This window comes from Myxocyprinus asiaticus, chromosome 26 (assembly GCF_019703515.2).
Source record: "Myxocyprinus asiaticus isolate MX2 ecotype Aquarium Trade chromosome 26, UBuf_Myxa_2, whole genome shotgun sequence".
Lineage (NCBI taxonomy): Eukaryota > Metazoa > Chordata > Actinopteri > Cypriniformes > Catostomidae > Myxocyprinus > Myxocyprinus asiaticus.
Window position 1 is genome coordinate 28,296,667 of NC_059369.1, and position 16,959 is coordinate 28,313,625.

The 16,959-nt window shown below is 37.4% G+C and overlaps 1 protein-coding gene and 1 pseudogene across 1 annotated transcript; both read right to left on the reverse strand.

Moving 5' to 3' along the window:
• Positions 1-427: 427 nt before the first annotated feature.
• On the reverse strand, positions 428-1,276 carry ch25hl1.1 (cholesterol 25-hydroxylase like 1, tandem duplicate 1). The gene has a single exon (XM_051656391.1). The coding sequence runs from the start codon at positions 1,274-1,276 to the stop codon at positions 428-430; it is 849 nt and encodes a 282-aa protein (XP_051512351.1).
• A 3,733-nt stretch (positions 1,277-5,009) lies between these two features.
• On the reverse strand, positions 5,010-16,959 carry LOC127416814 (uncharacterized; annotated as a pseudogene).

Genomic DNA, 16,959 nt, shown 5'->3' on the forward strand with positions numbered 1-16,959 from the left:
GTAAAATACCACTTCATTTGCTGTAAGTATTATGAAGACAAGTGTTGTTACGTGCTGCCACCTTCTGGCGAAAGAGGTGAACTGTAATATTTTTGAGAATTAGAGATTTTGAAGTGCTGTTCATATCTTGACTGAATGAATAAATGAATGAGATTATTTTCAATACTGCTAAAACAGTAGCCTACAGTTTGTGCTGCTTATTTATTCTGTAGTGCAACAAAATTTCTTATTCTTTTAAAAAGATTTGATTGTGATATAATGGACTGCAAATAAAGTGTTCATGAAATTTCACAGCAAGCTATTTACAATAAAATATAGTTTATTAGTTACAACCACATAGCAAGCAGACAGGAATCAAAAGGAATACAAGTACTGAAATGCTTTTGTATATTTACAGTTTAAAGGTTTAAGAGTGAAGTAAACATGTCTACTTTTCTTTATCATTCAGAATGCTCATTTGAGTCCGTTTCACAGTGATGGCAGTGCCAAAAAGTCTGTCCCAGTGACTAAAGAAAGGTGCAAAGTTGCTGCTGGGTTTCTGGTGATGCATGTCATGGGCCATAGCCCCCCCAAGAAGCCCAAATGGAACTAGATGGCTGGGTGTCCAGGGCAGGTCGTAGCCGATATGGTCCTCCACAGACATCCAAATGCTGAAAACAGTCAGGGTCCATACGGTCAGTGGATGGCACTTAAGCAGGATGGGATCAAGGTTGCTCCAGAAGCCCACGGTCATCATCTCCACAGCACTGAGGTGCTGGGTGGACCAGGAAAAAGGTGAGATATAATCGTGATGGAGGGCATGGACCCATTTGTACAGGTGAGGATTCTTGTGGTGCACCATGTGCCAGAGGAAATACTGGGTGTCGAAGACCAGCAGTGCACCCAAGCCACCTGAGAACAACTCCCAAACTGTTGGAGCGATTGTAGGCAATGGAGGTGCAGGCATCACCACATTGGTGATCAACACAGCTGGTACCACAAACACCAGATGATTGTACACTGCCGTCCCCAGAGTCTTCAACATCATGCCGATGGTGGGACGCCGCTCCTTTTGGATCTTGTACTTAAAGAGGGGTGCTTTCTCTCCAAGGAGATCCAGGACTGCAAAAGGGACACTGAAGATGAAGTAGCTGGAAAATGCAAGCAGGACAGGGAAAAAAGGAGAAGAGACCAGGGTGTAGTGCCGGAACAACAAGTAGTCCCACAGGGGCTGCAGGAGGCGATGTGAAGCTGTGGAAGTTGGGAGCTGGAGAGCAACTTCACTGATGTTCCACATCTTGATGCTGGATTGAGCAATGGCAAGTGAATGCTGAGCAGTAATAACCCAGCCCTATTTATATTACCGGGCCAGACTTGGACCTCCTGTAAAGCATGATAAGGCATATTTCCCTTACTCATTCTCTCTCACCCCACAATAAAGCTTTTTCTTCTTCTTCATCATTGGTTAGGCCATGTTATGCAATATTACTTCCTCCAAATCCTGGGGCAGAAAAGAATCTGTCCAACATACCCCATTTTCCCTCCCTTTAATGTCTGAGTTCTTAAACTGATCATCTGTCTTAATTTTGCCAAAAAAAAAAACAAAAAAAAAACAAACATGTTAAACAAACTTTGTTTAAATGTAACTTGTGATTCTACATTTCAAAAGTGTGGAAGACATTTTTTTGTGTTTTTGAAAGAAATTGATCTGATCAGATCACATTTAATTGATCAAAAGTAGTCAAAACATTAGTGATGTTGCAAAATATTATTAGGCTACTGTTTGCAATAACTGTGAAGGCAAAGCCCCATTTTCAGCAGGCATTACTTCAGTCTAAGAAAACACTGTACTCCATAATCCTTAAGAATACAAGATCACAGAATGTGCTAATTTGGTAATAGAGAAACCTTTCTTATTATCTTAGCATAGATGAAAACAGTTGTGCTACTCAATGAAGTGAGGAAATTGTTAAATACAGTCTTTTTTTAGCTGCTCAATAATTTCTCTACATAAAGAACATGGTTATTCCATGCACTCCTGTTTTGAAAGAAGACAACAAGCTTGACGTAGAAGTGGATGCACAACAACAAAAGGACAAGTACAGTACATCAGAGTTTTAGTTTGAGAAACAAGTCCTCAGGTGGCAGATTCGCCAAACATCTGAAACAGTCTCACCTGAAATACTGAAGGTTCTGGCCTTTTAGGAAGTGTTCAAAATAAAACCCTATATATGAACAAAAGGTTAAAATGGGCAGAATAATTAACAGTTATCTAACTAACAGTTATTAATATTGATGGAAAAATGTAAGTTTGAAGTATTGTGGGAATAGCTTGATCATAAGGTCTGCAAAGAAGAGCCACGGAAAGCATGCATGGAAACTTTTTAATTATTAAATGTATCAATTATTGTAAAAGAGCTACAGAAAGCATGGGATAATGTATTACATATTATTCAATGTATTAATTTACTTAATAAAGTGACTGCTTGAATGCCTTTAAGCTTTCATTGCTGAAAGTGGAGAATTATTTTATTAAGAGTGAGGTTTAAGAAAAGCCTACAAATTTATTTGAAATAGAAAATTGTTTGTAACAAATGTATTTACTGTAGTTTTTGATCAATTTAATGCAACCTTGCTGAAAAAAAATGACCATTCATAGCAATTCCAAACTTTGAATGGTACTGTATGTCCAAAAAATAACATGGATCCTGATCATTCAATTGAAAACAGTTCAGTTCTGATCATTGGCAGACAAATTCAGATGTCTTGTGCTTGATAGACAAAGTTATTTATGTTTGTTTTTAGATTGTCTTAATATTTATCTAATACAAATGTTTTAATTTTTCAGGTACTAGAAATTGGAATAGTTTATTAAGCATTGATTGACTGTTTACTTGTTGAAAGATGACAGCAATCACCAACAATCCAGCAAGGATCACGGGCTTCAACTTCTGCATTACAGAACAATTAAAAAGTTTGCATTTCCCAACCTATATTTCTCCCATGTCAATGAACCCACCACCCCATCCACCCAGGTGTTCATACAATATTTGTTTACTAAAAAATACCTTTTTAGGTGTTTGCTCATTGACAAAAAATAAATAACAAAAACAACTAGACATTTTACACAGTTTTATTTCAATTGCAATTATAGAAACTGTACAGAAATAAAAAATAAAAAAAGTGCTTATTGCACTATTACATTTTGGACATAATTCGATTTGGTCCATCCAGTGACTAATGTTCTCTAAAATCTCACCTCAGAACGACTGTTGTCCTTTGACTGGCATAATTTCAGGTACTCTTAAGTCATTTAAAAAGTAAATTCTAGAGTCTGTTGTGCGTGAAAATCCCAGGAGATCAGCAGTTACAGAAATACTCAAACCAGCCTGTCTGGCACCAACAATCATCCATGCGATTATCTAATCGTGTGGCAGCAGTGCAGTCAGGAAGGGTCAGGAGCTTCAGCTAATGTTAACATCAACCATCAGAATGGGGAAAAATGTGATCTCAGTGATTTGGAGCATGGCATGATTGTTGGTGCCAGATAGGCTGGTTTGAGTATTTCTGTAACCTGGGATTTTCATGCACAACAGTCTCTTGAATTTACTCAGAATGGTGCCAAAAACAAAAAACATCCAGTGAGAGGCAGTTCTGTCGACGGAAATGTCTTGTTGATGAGAGAGGTCAACAGAGAACGTACAGATTTTACTCTTATGGAAAGAAATTGGTACTTTTATTCACCAAAGTGGTATTCAACTGATCACAATGTATAGTCAGGACATTAATAACATGAAAAATTACTATTAAAATTTACTTCAAAGTGTTCTCATCAAAAAATCCTCCATGTGCAGCAATGACAGCTTTACAGATCCTTGGCATTCCATCTGTCAGTTTGTCCAGATACTCAGGTGACATTTCACCCCACACTTCCTGTAGCACTTGTCGGGGACTTCTCACGCACCTTAAAGTCTAGCTGATCCCACAAAAGCTCAATGGGGTTAAGATCCATAACACTCTTTTCCAATTATCTGTTGTCCAATGTCTGTTTCTCTTTGCCCACTCTAACCTATTCTTTTTGTTTTTCTGTTTCAAAAGTGGCTTTTTCTTTGCAATTCTTCCCTAAGGCCTGCACCCCTGAGTCTTCTCTTTACTGTTGTACATGACACTGATGTTCAGCGGGTAGAATTCAATGAAGCTGTCAGCTGAGGACATTTGAGGCATCTATTTCTCAAACTAGAGACTGTTATGTACTTATCCTCTTGTTTAGTTGTACATCTGGTTTTCCACATCTCTTTCTGTCCTCGTTAGAGCCAGTTGTCCTTTGTCTTTGAAGACTGTAGTGTACACCTTTGTATGAAATCTTCAGTTTTTTGTCAATTTCAAGCATTGTATAGCCTTCATTCCTCAAAACAATGATTGACTGACGAGTGTCTAGAGAAAGCTGTTTATTTTTTGCCATTTTTGACAATATTGACTTTAAGACATGCCAGTCTATTGCATACTGTGGCAAGTCACAAACACTAAGACAATGTTAAGTTTCATTTAACAAACCAAATAGCTTTCAGCAGTGTTTGATATAATGGCAAGTGATTTTCTAGTACCAAATTAGCAATTAAGCATGATTACTGAAGGATAAGGTGTTGGAGCGATGGCTGCTGGAAATGGGGCCTGTCTAGATTTGATCAAAAATGACTTTTTTCAAATAGTGATGGGGCTGTTTACATCAGTGATGTCCTGACTATACTTTTTGATCAGTTGAATGCCACTTTGGTGAATTAAAATACCAATTTCCTTCCGAAACAGCAAATTCTGTACATTATTCCAAACTTTTGGCCACCAGTGTATGTGTGTGTGTGTATATATATTATTATTTTTTTCTTTAATTATCATTTTACACTGCAAGAAAAAAAAATGTTCAGGTCATTTGAAAGAAATTCTCAGGATTTCTAAAGATGAAACTAAACATGATTCGAGACCGGTCTAGTGAATCATCTGAAAATAAAATCACCTTCCTTCTTTGTATTTGGTTACTTTTTCTCTTTATTTGTTTTCTTTGACACCATTTTAGATGTGTTGGTGTATTTGTGCCGGTCATTCCTGTGCAAAGAATGAAGATAAGAGCAATGGTTCATGGACAGTTCATAGATAAAAAAGGCACTTTGTACAGTTCATTACCAGGTCATTTCCAAGTCGCCCCAAAAACATGGGTCACCAACAGATTAGAAGCATGATGTACCAACAAAATATACACCTACCATATTCTAGCCACTGAACTACCAAGTCATTTGATAGTTCAAAGTATGCATTTCTGTAATTGTGCTTGTGTGCTCTAATGGTATGAATTAAACCCTCTATAAGTAAGTTAGATGTTGCAACATTGCTCATAACCCTCTATACTTATATACTTTAACAGTGTCAGGTAGTGTGGGGAAAGCAGCATGTACCTGCTTATCTTAACCTTGTTCCTACAGGCCTGTCACCCTCCCAGTGACTTGTGTATGTCACTCTGGTCATCATACCCCCACAGCCTACACATGACTTACCGTTGTTTTATGGCTAGAGGGATAAAACAAAACAAGAGCTTTATGTTTTTACAATGGGGTCCAAAGGTCTGAGATCACTAGAGAAAATGTTTTATTTTTCAAATTTAAAACTATAATTTCATTATATAAGCATTGTATAGCCTTCATTCCTCAAAACAATGACTGACTGACGAGTTTCTAGAGAAAGCCATTTGTTTTTGTCATTTTTTACCTAATATTGACAATAAGACATGCCAGTCTAATGCATACTGTGGCAACTCAAAAACAAACACAATGTTAAGTTTCATTTAACGAACCAAATAGCTTTCAACTGTGTTTGATATAATGGCAAGTGATTTTCTAGTACCAAATTAGCAATTTAGCATGATTACTCAAGGATAAGGTGTTGGAGTGATGGCTGCTGGAAATGGGGCCTGTCTAGATTTGATCAAAAAAAACTTTTTTCAAATAGCGATGGTGCTGGTTTTTTTTTACATCAGTAATGTCCTGACTATACTTTGTGATCAGCTGAATGCCACTTTGGTGAATAAAAGAACCAATTTCTTTCCGAAACAGCAAAATCTGTACATTATTCCAAACTTTTCGCTACCAGTGTATGTGTGTTTGTGTATATATATATATATATATATATATATATATATATATATATATATATATATATATATATATATATATATATATATATATATATATATATATTTTTTTTTTTTTTTTTTTTTATTATTATTATTATCATTTTACACTGCAAGAAAACATTTTGTTCAGATCATTTGAAAGACATTCTCAGGGTTTCTAAAGATGAGACTAAACATGATTTGAGACCAGTCTAGTGAATCATCTGAAAATAAAATCACCTTCCTTCTTTGTCTTTGGTTACTTTTTCTCTTTATTTGTTTTCTTTGACACCATTTTAGATGTGTTGGTGTATTTGTGCCCGTCATTCCTGTGTAAAGAATGAAGATAAGAGCAATGGTTCATGGACAGTTCATGTTTTAAAATGTTTAATTTTTCTAATTTAAAACTATGATTTCATTACATTATCACATAAAAATTGGAGTGAAAAGTAGAAACTATATATTTATATGAATTTCAGAATTTCTTACTATTTGGTATGTCATCTTTTTGGGTGACAAAGGATGAATGACTCCAAAAACCTGTGTAAAACCTAATTGTCCATGTTATCTCATTATATGATTTAAGAATGTTTCAAAGTGTTCTTCAGTGTAAGCAAGGAAAGGTGACCTGACAAATCTGCTTAATTGATTAGTCTCCAAGAAATATGGCAGAATCTTAAATACTTCTTATTCATGTTTCTTTCTTTGTATTTTTATTTATTTATTTTTTTTATCTTTAAAACTTCATTTCCAGGTTTAAATTAGAAGAGGTCTCAGACATTTAGACCCCACTGTCAGGTTTATTATATTATGCTTCATGTTAGACTATTATAATTTGACGGCTTGTAAAATGTGGGGTAAATCCTTTTTGTTTGACCCACTGAGGGGAAATATTCCCATCGATTCAAAGACTGTAAATACAGGAAACCTGCCTAATTTCTATTTGTTAAATATTTAATCCTCATTCTGGCTGTCTGGGAGAGTTAGGGTGGCTGACCTGCTCTTTGGCACAAAAACCACAGCTCATGCTGTTGGCCAGCTCCATAAGATGGTCCTGATCCTCATCATGGCACGCATCGCATGGGTACCCCCAACCACAGCAAGGGAATCTGTCAGGAGACACCATCATTACAATAGTGCTGAACTCAAAATGAGCCAAGCGCATTTTGTGGGTCAAACAGGTAGGCGAGAGGACTTGGCAGGCCAAAAACTAGACAAAGCTTTTTGAAACAAAACAAATCTCTTAAAGACGCAGATATTGTGTGCCTGGAATGTAATTATGCTTCAACAAACGTGCTGTTACCAGTAGCTACCTTAGCCACTGTGACTTTGTTTGTAATGTTAGCAGGCACCTTTATCAGGTAGAGGTTTCCCTTGCTGAACATCAGGGTCACTATATAGTCTAGGGTATTGAGAAACTCCTCCTGTAGATGAAATACCACATCACTTGTTGCAAGACTAAATCTGACACAATATCTACAGTTTCAATGGTATCTGCACAGGATTTGTGAAAATGTTGAGACCTGACTGATTTCTGGACTCTGGATGTAACTATAATTTAAAATGCTAAAGGATGTGCCAGCTACTGGTTTACATCTTCAGAAACACATATGGCTGATGAGATGTGCTCTTATTGTAATTTTACTTCTTATGATAAAAAGTATCTAGAAGAATATTATATATACACACATTAGACTGACTTTGGCTGCATAGAAACGTGCATAATTTTGTCAAGTGAATGCAAGTGTCTCCAGTGAATCTTTCCCAGACCTGAATTGTGTCCTGCTTATTGCAGTTAAGGCAACCCACACTAAACTCAGAGTCCTGCAGTACCAGGTCTACAGGTACAGTTGCGTAAAGGTCCAGATAGCCAAAAACATCACTGTAGTGGTGCAGCATACTGGGCCTGAAAGCAGCCCTGATCCCTGCTCCACATTGTTTGCAATGAGCAGGTCACACGCCCATACAGTGTCCGGTCAGCACTTACTTTACACCTACAGTACAAGAAGGGGCACATAGAGTACTTTGCGTTTTTGTCTGAGGGCAGTTTGTGTGGCCCCGTTTACACCTGGTATTAACATGCATCCATCTTGGGTGATCCAATCACAAGTACACAGCACTGAAAACAGAATAAGGTCCAAAATGTTTTGTGATTCAGATCATTCAAACCACTTCCAGAGGTGATCAGAAGCACACAACACAAATTTCATAATCAGCACAGTAAGCACGGACAACCTAGTTTTTCTATACACGTGGACTGTACGTATCTGTGCATGTTGCCTGCAAATACACCTTCCGTTTACTTTTACTTAAATGCTATTCTGAGATAAGGGTTGGTGCTGTTTTGGTGGCACGAGGGGGACCTACACAATATTAGGCAGGTGGTTTTAATGTTGTGGCTGATCGGTGTACACATATACAAAACCCTTAATGTGGTGAATATACAGTATAGGCAATAAAAAGCTGTTTTTGGTTAATACTTAAATATAGAGCATAGTAACAGAGACATGTCTCTGTCATTTCAAAATAAGAGTCCTCGTGTGTTTTCGGGCTTGTTTATAGTTAAAAGTCCTACGTTATACACCAATCTAATTTGTTCTGATTATTACTGGGATTTTGATTGAACAATAAACTACATCTATGATTTTATAAATTTTGAACTCCTCTATCATATTAAGGAAATACTTTCACCTTAGTTATTGTTATCATATGTTGCCATGAAATCAGAGATCCTCCGCTCGACAAGAGATGCATTTCATTGGCAACCTGCATCACATACAATGTCAGAATGTTAATGAATGTTGATAAAGCACAAACAAGTCAAAGAAGAACAAAATATTCAGGACACTGTTGCTCTCAATATACTTACATTTTAAACTCACCACAAATGTGACGTTTCGAGAGGCTATATTAACTTAAATTATTGGCTCTCAAAGTGACGCACGTTAATTAATACCAGGTATAAACGGCAGTCTGGCTTAGCTGATCATTTATGATCAGATAACTCGAGCTGGATGTTAATACCAGGGGAAAACAGACCACAGTTTTGTTCAGCATCTCTGATTAACATCTAAACACACATATGCAACCACTGGAGTTTTTCTGAACACAGGAATAGGGACTGAAATTCACCTGCTGCACTGAATGGACACCACAATCTGTCTGGCCACCACAATAGCTGTTTGTACCCCCAGTCTGAGCCCCAATAGTTTGATCTCAGTGCCACTCCGTTGTTCTCTGGTTTTTATGTTCTCCACCTGACAGCCACTTTCCTCCCCATCACTACCGAGAGCAGTCTCCTCCTCCTCCTCCTTCTCCTCCTCCTTTTCCTCCTCTCCTCCAGCTTCATCATGCTCTTCTTCTTCCTTCTCCACATCTACCCCTGAAGCCACAGTGAGTGACACTATATGCTCAGGAGTGTCAGATTTTTTTGGCTGAGCTTAAAAACCTTGAGTTGCTCATAGGGGACAAACTGTATTCCAGCCCTCTCTAGGTCAATGTCTTTTTTCAACTGGGAAGAGAGATTTGAGAGTGATGATTAGTGCTGTGATCGGCTCTCTCCGATAAGAATATTTTCATACCGTTAAAGACACCATGAAATTAAAAATGAGAGTTTTGTGGCTTTTAGTCCATTGGCTTTGAAGCCATATATTTGCTAGTGTTCTCCTAAAAGTTTCCAAAAGTAGTTTTAGGAGATATGTCCATTTTAAAATTTCCAGTCCTTCTCTTCCGGAAAAAACGGACCAAAAATATATATGACTCATCCTGCTCTCGCTCATTTTCTCCAACCAAATCGTCTTTAGTATGAGAATATGCCTCCCCCTAACAATATCTACTTGTGATTAGCATTAGCAACTAGCAAGTCATGTTCATGGCTGTGATGTAAACTAAAAAGGGGGGGGGGACAAGCCCTATAATATGTCCTTTCCATCACAGGAAACAGAAATGTGTGCATCAAGCCATTTCAAGTCTAAAGAAATAGTGTACCTAAAAATAAAAAATTCTCTCATCTTGTACTCACCCTCATGCCATCCCAGATGTGTATGACTTTCTTTCTTCTGCAGAACAATGAAGATATTTAGAAGAATATTTCAGCTCTGTAGGTCAATGCAATGCAAGTGAATGGTGACCAAAACTTTGAAGCTCCAAAAGCACATAAAGGCAGCATAAAAGTAATCCATAAGACTCCAGTGGTTTACTCCATGTTTGCTGAAGCAATCTAATTGGTTTTGGGTGAGAACAGACCAAAATGTAACACATTTTTCCTATAAATCTTGACATTAGCAATCTTCTTGGAGATCATAATTTCAAGCTCGATTACACTGCCTAGCATCATCTAGTACTCTGCATCAAGCACAAGGAAATGTAATCAAGCTTAAAATCAATCATGCTGAGAGACTGCAACACAAGATGTACAGTGAAAAAGGAGTTACATTTTGGTCTGTTCTCACCCATAATCATCTGGATTGTTTCAGAAGACATGGAATACACCACTGGAGTCATATGGATTACTTTCATGCTGCCTTTATGTGCTTTTGGAGTTTCAAAGTTTTGGTCACCATTCACTTGAATTGTATGGACCTACAGAATTAAGATATTCTTCTAAAAGTTTTTGTTTGTGTTCTATAAAAGAAAGAAAGTCATACATATCTGGGATGTCAGGAGGGCGAGACAATTATAAGAGAATTTTCATTTTTGGGTGAACTATCCCTTTAAAGTTGCACTCTGTTGTAACAGGTAAACCAAAGCCTAATTATTTCATAGTGTTCTTATTAGTTAGGGCTTAATTGCTTTTGCAATTTTTCTTAATCAGTTTACAGATGACAGGTTATGGTAGTTCCAATTAAGCCTGAACCAAACAAAAAGATTAGCGGAAAGTAACAGTGCCATGCAAAACAATGGAAATGGATCTGCCTTACCTTGCCAAGACAGGATTTCAGACAGCTGTTTGAGTATCCTTGACATCATTTAATCAGATACAGTCAAATCACACAGTGTTTACAGTATATACCACAGTACCTCTTTATACTCTCAGATGAGCTCATAAAATAAGTCTCACTTGTCTGGCTCCCTCAGTGAAGAGATTCTCTATGCTATGGTCCAGCCAATTTAAGTACAGCCTAAACAACAACTCAACTCTCCCCATCAGCTGATTAGTGGCATGTTTAGCCTTTAACCATTCTTCTGAGACTTTCTGAACATGTCTGCATTCAAACAGAATAAAATAATACAGTAATTTGGTTTACTATCTGATTACTATATGACTTACATGATTTGAATACATTTTCATTTTCGTGTGAACAATGCCATCAAATTTGTGTGCAATCACCCAATCAATAGAACCAAAACCAGTTCCAGTTTTGTTCTCACCTCTCCATAAGCAGGGTTGGGGAGTAACGGAATACATGTAACGGGATTACGTATTTATAATACAAAATATAAGTAACTGTATTCCACTACAGTTACAATTTAAATCATTGGTAATTACAATACAATTACATTCAAAAAGTGTTTTATTTACTGAAGAGATTACTTTGCATTTTATTGTCATTTGTTTCATTTAATATTTAGTCCTTTCAGATGGAAAACATTTATACATATAAATGATGTGATCCAAAGTGCATTTGAACAGTGGTGAAACACTTTCTTATGATGTGTTACATTCATACGAGCAGACAGAGACGTACGTTTGAAGTTTGGAGCAGGAGAAATAGAAATAAACATTGTGTAAATTGTCAGCTTTTCGCAAAGTTAAAATGCTATTTCTACCCATTTTACATGCACGTTACCAGGCATGATCATATTTTTTTATCAAGAAAATTCACGTTGGATCATAATTGATTTTTTTCTAGTAAGACCTTTGATAATAGGGCAAAAATTGTATTCTTGATAATAATTTTTGTATTGTTTTCCTCTAAAAATCCTTCAAACAAGATCAATTTGATTTATTGAGGATATTTCTCAGGAAAGCTCACCATAATGTCTATTTCAATTAGGTCAAAAGGCTGCAAAAACAGAAAATAATAATCATTACAAAACTACTTGTAGTTCTCTTTGGATCTGTTTTTCAGATTTAAATTTTAACTAATCTATCTAATTTTAAATCATTTTAAAATCCAACTTAAATTAGTGTATGACTCAAAAACAAAAACAAAAAACATAAAAAATAATATATATATATATATATATATATATATATATATATATATATATATATATATATATATCTATATATCTATATATACCGATAACAAAACACAACTAGTTTGGCAAACTGTTGCTCCCTCCACAAATTGAAATACAACTGTGTTTTGTTAACACTATATAATAATACCATAACTGTATCTGGCATGCCAGTTAAGTGAATTTTGCAAGAATGTGATAGCATCAGATCAAACTTCATGTTTATAATATAATATATAAATATAATATAAAATATAACATAATATAAAATAAATAAATCTATACAGTTGCTGTTTATCCACTTTAATTTACATGTTCAGAATATGTTAATCTTTTGTTTTCTGTTTCAAAGAAAATGTCTATGAATCTGTCAAAGTACAAATTGTGAGTCTACATAAAACCATAGAAGTTATTTTAATTCATAGTTTGAAAAACAAAAATAAGGAAAGTCCACTCAGACTTGTGTAACCTTAAATATAGTGCATCCGGAAAGTATTCACAGTGCTTCACTTTTTCCACACTTTGTTATGTTACAGCCTTATTCCAAAATGGATTAAATTCATTATTTTCCTCAAAATCCTACAAACAATACCCCATAATGACAACGTGAAAGAAGTTTGTTTGAAATCTTTGCAAATTTATTAAAATAAAAAATGAAAAAAATCACATGTACATAAGTATTCACAGCCTTTTCCATGACACTCAAAATTGAGCTCAGGTGCATCCTGTTTCCACTGATCATCCTTGAGATGTTTCTACAACTTGATTGGAGTCCACCTGTGGTAAATTCAGTTGATTGGACATGATTTGGAAAGGCACACACCTGTCTATATAAGGTCCCACAGTTAACAGTGCATGTCAGAGCACAAACCAAGCCATGAAGTCCAAGGAATTGTCTGTAGACGTCCGAGACAGGATTGTATCGAGGCACAGATCTGGGGAAGGGTACAGAAAAATTTCTGCAGCATTGAAGGTCCCAATGAGCACAGTGGCCTCCATCATCCGTAAATGGAAGAAGTTTGGAACCACCAGGACTCTTCCTAGAGCTGGCCACCCGGCCAAACTGAGCGATCGGGGGAGAAGGGCCTTAGTCAGGGAAGTGACCAAGAACCCGATGGTCACTCTGACAGAGCTCCAGCATTTCTCTGTGGAGAGAGGAGAATCTTCCAGAAGAACAACCATCTCTACAGCACTCCACCAATCAGGCCTGTATGGTAGAGTGGCCAGACGGAAGCCACTCCTCAGTAAAAGGCACATGACAGCCCGCCTGGTGTTTGCCAAAAGGCACCTGAAGGACTCTCAAACCATGAGAAACAAAGATTGAACTCTTTGGCCTGAATGGCATACGTCATGTCTGGAGGAAACCAGGCACCGCTCATCACCTGGCCAATACCATCCCTACAGCAAAGCATGGTGGTGGCAGCATCATGCTCTGGGGGTGTTTTTCAGCGGCAGGAACTGGGAGACTAGTCAGGATTGAGGGAAAGATGAATGCAGCAATGTACAGAGACATCCTTGATGAAAACCTGCTCCAGAGCGCTCTGGACCTCAGACTGGGGCGAAGGTTCATCTTCCAACAGGACAACGACCCTAAGCACACATCCAAGATAACAAAGGTGTGGCTACGGGACAACTCTGTGAATGTCCTTGAGTGGCCCAGCCAGAGCCCAGACTTGAACCAGATTGAACATCTCTCGAGAGATCTGAAAATGGCTATGCACCGACACTCCCCATCCAACCTGATGGAGCTTGAGAGGTCCTGCAAAGAAGAATGGGAGAAACTGCCCAAAACTAGGTGTGCCAAGCTTGTAGCATCATACTCAAAAAGACTTGGTGCCAAAGGTGCTTCAACAAAGTATTGAGCAAAGGCTGTGAATACTTATGTACATGTGTGGGTTTTTTTTTTTTTTTTTTTTATAAATTTGCAAAGATTTCAAACAAACTACTTTCACATTGTCATTATGGGGTATTGTTTGTAGAATTTTGAGGAAAATAATGAATTTAATCCATTTTGGAATAAGGCTGTAACATAACAAAATGTGGAAAAAGTGAAGCGCTGTGAATACTTTCCGGATGCACCGTATGTCTGAAAGGGACATAGGAAAAGCAAAAAACCCTTCAGTAATCCATTCCTGATCTCATTTCTCTTGACCTGTACATTCCTAAGAGGTCATATGCTTTTTGTTCAGTTGTGCACATTCAGCCGAATGGTACTGGTACAAAGGTTCGGGAAACACTTCAGCACTCATTAATTCCCACAGAAATAATACTGAATAACATTTGTCGAACAATTGCTCAGGTTGTGCTACATGTGCACACTGCCAGTACGCTAATCTACTCTGTCTCTAATCTAGACAAACAGTCTTTACCCAGTTGGGGTCTGTGGCCTGCATCGTGACTCTGTAGCAGGTTAACTGGCCATCTTCTCTCTCCTGGATAATGAGCTTGTCTTTTGGGAATCTCTTCATCAGTTGAGTGATTTCAGTGGCTCTTAGCTGCTTGCAGACTTTTTCATTAAGATCAGCCAGTTGGACCTGCTCTTGAGATTTAGGAGGACGTGTGGCCGGAGCAGAGGGCCTAAAGCTGCTCCTCTTTCTCAGGCCATCAGGCCAGTCCTCCAAAGGTGGAAGTTGCTGTGGGTGCTAAAAGCGACAGCGGTTCTCCATAGCATAGAACCCAGATAGGAAGTAGCGGCAGGGTCTTCTAGATCTCTCTTGCTTCACAGGAGCAGGTTTGTGTCTGGATGGGGGAAGACTCTCTTCTTTACCAGAGTGGCCACTTTCACTTGACTGCTGCTGAGGGTCTGATGGGTGGCCATCCACATTTTCTTCCTTTGTGTTCTGTCTGTGAAGCTGAGCTGTTCTGTACCTCTTTCTCTGCATTTGTGGCTGTAGCTCTCTGGTGATGAAAGCGGCACGTTTTCCTGTGATAGCATCATCTGCCCTGAGAGTAGAAACGGCACAATTGCTGCACCTGACCAGCCTTCTGCAGTGTCCTTTTTGCTGATCTCCTTTTTTGCTGATCTCCTCCTGATTTCACATGCAACATGCAATTTTGGCATGTGATGCAGCATTTCTGATATAAAAAGGCAAGGATAACCTTCACATTACCATTAAATATGTATTTTTAGATTGAATAAATTTAGTCAACCTTGTTAAATGGCTGGCATTAAGAGCCTTAAAGGTGTAGTTCGCCCAAAAATGAAAATTCTCTCATCATTTACTCACCCTCATGCCATCCCAGATGTGTATGACTTTCTTTCTTCTGCAGAACACAAATGAAGATTTTTTCGAAGAATATTTCAGCTCTGTAGGTCCATACAATTCAAGTGAATGATGACCAAAGATTTTAAGCTCAAAAAGCACATTAAGGCATCATAAAAGTAATCCATATGAATCCAGTGGTTGAATCCATACCTTCAGAAGTGATATGATAGGTGTGGGTGTAAAACAGATAAATATATAAGTCCATTTTTACTATAAATCTCCTTTATCAAACAACCCTCCTAAGCAGTGTTCTCTCCTAAGAGTTCTTCTTCTTTTGTTTTTGGCGATTCACATTCTTTGTGCATTACATCACGTACTGGACAGGGAGGAGAATTTATAGTAAACAAGGACTTAAATATTGATCTGTTTCTCGCCCACACCAATCATATCGCTTCTGAAGACATTTATTTAACCACTGGAGTCGTATGAATTACTTTTATGATGCCTTAATGTGCTTTTTGAGCTTCAAAGTTTTGGTCACCATTCACTTGAATTGTATGGACCTACAGAGCTGAAATATTCTTCGAAAAATCTTAATTTGTGTTCTGCAGAAGAAAGAAAGTCAAACACATCTAGGATGGCGTGAGGGTGAGTAAATGATGAGAGAATTTTCATTTTTGGGCAAACTACACCTTTAACTGAGGCCCCCGAAGATTGTGAAACCATGTTCCCACAATTGTGACCAGTTTGTCACCAAATGTAATGAACTCTGCATAACTCTTTTCACATTAAGTTCAGCCAAAGTACAGCCACTGGAGGAAGGATATGTAATTATTCTAAACCTTTCAACAATATAACACGAGTGTACTTAATTGTATAACATTTAAGCAGTAGGATTGTGCTTTAATGAGGGGTCAAGAGGTGTACTTTAACTAAATGCATCCTAATTAGAAATAGAGTCTTAATTAGGCATTTTCACAATCTGCTTAAAAATATAGGCTTAAAGCCTGATTCAGGCAAATACAGGCAACACATTGTACCAAAAAATAGCATAGCTGTTAACATGCATGTAAATCTACTTAACAGCAGGTGTTTTCTACTTAACACTCACTCAAAAAAGTGAACCATGTACTCATTTCAATGAACGCACATACACACACTGGGACCAGGAAGTGCTTTCATAAGTACTACTTCTAGATTATTTTAAACGTATCTAAAGTTTAAATGAAAATCGGATTTAAATATCATGTTGGTGTGGATTACTTTTTTTTTCTTCTTCTTTTTTTTTTTTTTTTTTTTTTTTTTTTTGCCATTGAGGTGGAATGGCAATGTTTTTCTGAATAGCACTACACAAACAAACAGAAATGACTAAAGTCCGTCACTAACCTGTCCCACACTCGCACTTTCTTATTCCATAAGAACGGATACACC

Excerpts from the sequence above, each read along its gene's own strand:
- ch25hl1.1 (XM_051656391.1), bottom strand. The coding sequence starts at position 1,276 with ATGTGGAACATCAGTGAAGTTGCTCTCCAGCTCCCAACTTCCACAGCT.